Below are 6,144 nucleotides of genomic sequence, written 5' to 3' on the forward strand. Positions count from 1 at the left end.
GGCTTGAAAGGCGTAAGTAGAAATGTATCATTAGGCAGAACCAATATGGTTACTTCAGCGGGACAGTTTCTTTGGTACTTTACCTTATAACGGTTTTTCTTTCTTCCGTGGAAAACGTTAAATATACAACTATGCGATAGAAGTTGTAACTATCTTATTAAAAATGTTATAATGTATCCCAAGAATTCGCCGAATTATGTAATCTTATGTTACCGATGAGAGAATATTATTATTATTAATTTATCTCAAAGTGGGTAAATTCTGCTAAAAAAAAAAAAAGGTAAACAAAGTTACAGGCTAACAAAATTAGTAGTACTCAAAAAATAAAATTCAATACGAGAAAAGAAATATCTCAATAAAGTTAAAAAAACGAATTTAAAATAAAAGTAAATTAAATACAATAAAGCAAAAATAAGTATATATTCAAATAAATAATTTTTTTAGCATTTACATTTTGAATTAAATTTACATTTTTAATGTTTTATTTTACTTTATTATACAATAAAGTAAAACAGGAAAATAGATGTAAATATGACTTATAAAATGTAGGGAAAGAAAGCACAGCAAATATCAAATGGCATTAAAATTCATTAAAATGAAGTGCACAGTGCAGTGCAATAAACTGACATTAAAAGATAAAGAAGTGTGTTTTTTGCTATGTTTGTGCTTTTTGCATAAGACAGTAGGCTATTGTCTATATTAGGGATGTCACACTCATTTTACATCTTGGGCCACATAATTCGATTCTAAGTGAAAGAACAGGAACTTTTCTTTCAGTTAATTGTTTATCTATTACTTAATTACTTTGGTGTTGTATGAATGGCTATGAGGGAGTTCTTTATCAGGAAGAAAAGCTATAAAACTTGTGAAAATACAGTGAAAAATAAAAACCCAAAATTGATCCCACTCTTCATACTTTCAGAAGTCATCCAGTGGGTCCCTGGGCCTACCTACAGTGTTGTAACACATTTACTAATGATTTTGATTTGTATTCATTTGGCCTTTTACAAAAATAAAGTACTTCTCTACTTGTTGTATTTGTTATTTAAAATCCCTCAGCCAAGACAATTCTTTCACTGAGAGTTACATTTTGGTAGTACCACCTTAAGCAGATTAAAAGTTCTCCCAAGTTCAAATAAAGCCTGCCACACTGAACATATCCTGGAGTAAAATTCCACTTTGTGCTGGTAGGACTGTATGAATCCTGTGTGAGGCTTTTAGAATTTGAAATCTGCCTGCGCCACCAAGGGCACTTGACAGGAAAAGTCAACTCATTGCAGTCACTGGGCGCAAACCCTCCAGTCCAAACACTAAACATATAAAATTAGCTGCCACGTACATAGTTTATGAACTTCAAATAAGCTATTTAAAAGTGCAAGTTGACTGCAACTGATTGATTGAAGGTGAAGGTGAAATTAAGACAAAACAACAGTAATAAAGAAACGCATTTAAAAAAAAAAGCTCTTGTTGTGTACTTGTTAGACGTTGTTAGACGTATTTAAAAATCAGATCTGTACTTCTTTTCTGACTAATGGGTTAGACAAATATAATATTCCTATGAGAATAGGTGTGAAATGATAATTATACCCAACAGACAAGTTGCATTATCCTCCATGTCTGAAGAATCAATAACAAGTGCCGTGATTCATCACACCACTGCACTTCAGCTGTTCCACAGCGTTAACGCGCACACAGAGGTCTGCCATAAAATCTCTTCACCCCTCTCCCGCCCCCTCTATTCATTGTAAATAACTGTTCAAACGCACAATGCGCTCTGGACCGCTTTATTCAGTCGCTCAACTTCCCTGCGTTTTCATTGGTCTCTTGAGGATGCGGACACAGCGGATTGGAGGAAAGTTTCTCTCCGAGTCCACACACCCCCACCTCGCAGATATTCGTGGTCCGGTGCGACTGTGATTCCAGTTGTTTTCACATCCCCTCGCTAACAAAGAGACTGGGAGCTGCTGCCTTACATCTCTGCGTAAATGTAACGAGTGATGCGAGACTAACGACTCACCCTCCTGTATCGAGTTGAGAAGGAAGAAGACAAAAGCAAAAACCGCACTTTGCTTTCAAGGAGAGAAACAAGCGGAGAGTTTAAGCACCTTCACGCGGACCTGACTGAACATAACAAAAGTGAAAATGGTGTCGGCCGGACTGGAGATTTTGGGACTTTCCATGTGCGTAATTGGCTCGCTCCTGGTGATGGTTGCATGCGGGTTACCTATGTGGAAGGTGACGGCTTTCATCGAAGCCAACATCGTGGTGGCTCAAACGCTCTGGGACGGCTTGTGGATGTCGTGTGTTGTGCAGAGCACAGGGCAGATGCAGTGCAAGGTGCACGACTCCGTCCTCGCTCTCTCCCACGACCTGCAGGCGGCCAGAGCGCTCACCATCATCTCCTCCGTGATGGGCGTGCTGGGTCTTATGGTTGTGATTGCGGGGGCACAGTGCACCAACTGTATCCGCACTGAGTACATCAAAGCTCGGGTGGTGAACGCCGGTGGGGTGATCTACATCCTTAGTGGGCTGTTTGTGCTCGTGCCCCTTTGCTGGATGGCCAACAACATCATATCGGACTTTTACAACCCGCAGGTGCCCGCGTCCAAGAAGAGGGAGATCGGCGCTGCGCTCTACATAGGCTGGGCGGCCACAGCGCTGCTGCTGATCGGAGGAGCGCTGCTGTGCTGCTCCTGTCCTTCCAGCGGGAACTCGGGATATTCAGTAAAATACGCACAGACCAAAAGAGCCGCCACGCAGAACGGGGACTATGACAAGAGGAATTATGTGTAGCTATGTGGCTCACAGCAGGTGACGCGTAATAGTGAGCCTGCCGCTTTTGAAAAAACTGTTTTTTACGGACTTTATCTTTGCACCAGCAGTTTGTTTGTTTTTTCATAAATTTGAACTTTGAAAATCAGTGGAACCACCTCTATTGTTTTTACACTGGCCCTTCAATACGCTCGGACCACAGATTCCTACATCCTTTTTGTGTCTGTCTACAGGAGATTAAACAAAGACTATCAACTACAGGAGGTAGCTCACGACGTAAAAAAAAAAAAAAAAAAAAAAAGAGTATCTTTCTTAGGTACCAGCTTTGTAAATTCTCGAAATTATTAGTATTTTGAATTGTTTACTGCTGTAACTAAATGTTTTTTTCTTTTATTGAGGAACTCTAGCCACCGAAAAATATAGGCTCTTCTTTTGCCTTGATGTGCATTGTCAGCACAACCTTGTACAGTAACTGAGAATGTTTGCACTCCCACGCGTTCAAAGACCAGTTTCCTTTAGGGGGACAATTGACAACAATGTCAAAGTAAAATGTTGTGTCAAAGCCCTCATAAATCTCAGATAAGCTTTTGTTTTGCTCAGAAGTTAATAGGAGGGGGGTGGCTTTGAGGCTTGCTCTTATTTTGGACCTGTAGATTCTGGAGATTTAGCCTATATGTGACATGAAAATGTGCAACAGATACAGTGTAGGCTACAGTCTCGAGAACCTGCAACTTTTCCCTTCATTGTCCCTGCAGGAAGTCTTTTGTTTTTTCACAATTTCCAGAAATAAACTTTGTTTTCTGTTATTGATGTTTGATGTAATGATTCCATATTCATGTATCTGAAGATGCAATACTGTTTCATTTTATTAAGATTAAACTGAATATATTGTATGTGATCCTCATTTGAAGTGTTTTTTTAGTGCTAACGTCTGAGTTACGATGGTCTGCAGGGGCAGGAGTGCCCTCCATGGCTGTGTGTAAGGCTTGCCGTTCCCATCATGAATCCATAAACCAACCCCCACGGCGGGAGAAAGTATTTTGGTTAGCCATAGAAATCCAGATGACAATACCCATTCAGCCAGAGTGGGGCTCTGCTGTTCAACTCACAATACCCCCCACCCCCCTTCAGACCACCTCCCCTCCCCTCCTCATCCGCAGTCAGTGAAAGACGTTCAAATTAAAGCTGTGGAGAAGCTGCTGCAATCGTTGTCCTGCAAGTCACTCCATTCATTCATTCATAAGTCTTCACATCTTCTTCCACCAAGGTGCTAAGATAGGCGGGCTCTATGACAAATTGGTACAGAGCAATTAGTTTACTTACTTCACAGGCAAGGAATTTACTCAAACACTGGGGATTACTTTGGTATATTAAGGTAATAAAGTTACAGTCCTATTTAAACAGTGGGAACAACAGGGGAAAAATACACAAGATATTCCAATAACAGCTCTCTGATTTAGAACTGTGACTGGATTACAGAAGCTTATGCATACTTGTTTTGCTGGTGACTTAAGAATCTTAGCAGGTCATATGCCCTCTTAAAAGTTCAAAATATGGCCACGCACAGAGACTGCATACAGTCAGGATAGAGGGCGATCAGTGGACCTCTAGTAACACACATAAGAAATACTTCATGGTAAATTAAATTATCATCAGAGACTCAGGGTGCCCACAATTGTAAGTTGAATATGCGGTTAAGAAAACAACAAAGGTTTCACAGGGAGTACAGCAAGTTTCCAGCATGTTCAACCATATCACAAGGTCCTCATCTGTAAGTTTTGATAGAATATTTCCATTTCAAGGTCTACTTACTTGCATTTTCTGAATGAAAAAAGCACAAGTTCAATAAGAAACTGATAAAAAAAAAAAACTGCTCATCGACTGGACACAGGAGGGCAGAGTGTTGCAAAGAGAGTGGGGGCTCACAGTTGGAAAGGCTTTGTCACGTTTAATTTTTAGTCTTGATCCCAAATCCTGATGAACGCCCGAGAGTCCTGGTGAGGTGTGCAAACGTGGGTGCTTCATCATGCAGACTCCCAAAGAGGAAAGCCTAAGCTTTGAATTGGATTCTTAATTTAATAGGGAGCTAGTGTAGTGAGATGGGCAGAGGTGTGATGTGAGGAGCTGAAGGATGGAGGAGCTGGTAAAGTGCTTTGCAGCAGCATTTTGTATGAGCGCTAGACAACCCAAGGAGAAGGCAGTGAGCTGCAGTAGTCAAGGCAAGAGGAAATAAAAGCATGAATAACAAACTTCATCTCACATTTAGATATGATAGGACTGCGTTTTGTGACATTAGTCAACTGATAAAAGTTAGAATGAACTAGACCCTTAAAATCAGAATTCAGTGAAAACTCCTCATAAAACTTCACTCCAAGATCTCTGATAGCTGGTTTAAGATAACCAAAATTACTTTTTTCCCAAATGGTAAATTGTACAGCTTTTATTTATTGATGTCAGACTGAATTTCTTTGGAAATTAGACTATGAATCCAACAAAATGACCATGTTTTTTATGGCAACCTAAACTTTTAGTCTAAATAATAAAATGGGAGTAATTTGTAACTTTAGTAACTGTTAATCGTACTTTCATATTTACCCATAATTGTACAGGTTATCATAACCTAATCTACTTGTATTAGTTGGAATGTTGTTGCACAGTAAAACATGTTCTACTAGACAGAGTAACATAATCAGGCTAAGACTGGCTTACAGTAAGCGCTCACACTTTGTGGCCTGCATGGGTTTTCCTACACAAAGACACTCCCGGGAAGCTGCAGTGTGCTCTGCCTCAGTGAGATGGGTTTTTTTTTCAGATTGTTAGTTCCACTCATCTTCACAGAGGGTGACGAAGCACAGTGTGTGTGTGTGTCTGTGTGAGTAACGGGTTAAGTGAGTGTATGTATGTGTGAGTGCTGAAAGAGCTGGAATGGGGGTGCACATTTAAAAAAGGCCCTCATTTCTCTTAGGAGGGAGGCAAATAGGGCCGGCGACGTCACTCAATGGACGCTCGCCATTGTAACCAGCCAGAACCTGCAGTTGCCTGGCTACGGGAGCCTATAATGTGGTGGTATGGATGAGCCTAATAAAAGGCCTGGCTAGCAGACATTCCAGTAACTATGGACACACACACACACACGCACACACACACACACACACACACACACACACACACACACACACACACACACACACACACACACACACACACACACACAAACATATGCACAGCCTATCCACAGCAGTCTGGAAGATGAAGGAGGGATTTACTTAAAGCCTTTAATGGTCACTGCAAAAATGGCTGAGACAGCAAAAACATATTTTCTTCATTGTGTTTCATCCAAAGAGCAAATGTTGCCATATGTTTTGAAACATG

General features: G+C 40.6%; 1 protein-coding gene across 1 annotated transcript; it reads left to right on the forward strand.

Annotated features, from left to right (window-relative positions):
- The first annotated feature begins 1,887 nt into the window (after window positions 1-1,887).
- On the forward strand, window positions 1,888-3,665 carry cldn5a (claudin 5a). Its single transcript, XM_031727976.2, has one exon. The coding sequence runs from the start codon at window positions 2,143-2,145 to the stop codon at window positions 2,791-2,793; it is 651 nt and encodes a 216-aa protein (XP_031583836.1). The 5' UTR covers window positions 1,888-2,142; the 3' UTR covers window positions 2,794-3,665.
- The last annotated feature ends 2,479 nt before the right edge of the window (window positions 3,666-6,144 follow it).

This window comes from Oreochromis aureus, linkage group 12 (assembly GCF_013358895.1).
Source record: "Oreochromis aureus strain Israel breed Guangdong linkage group 12, ZZ_aureus, whole genome shotgun sequence".
NCBI lineage: Eukaryota > Metazoa > Chordata > Actinopteri > Cichliformes > Cichlidae > Oreochromis > Oreochromis aureus.

Excerpts from the sequence above, each read along its gene's own strand:
- cldn5a (XM_031727976.2), top strand. The coding sequence starts at position 2,143 with ATGGTGTCGGCCGGACTGGAGATTTTGGGACTTTCCATGTGCGTAATT.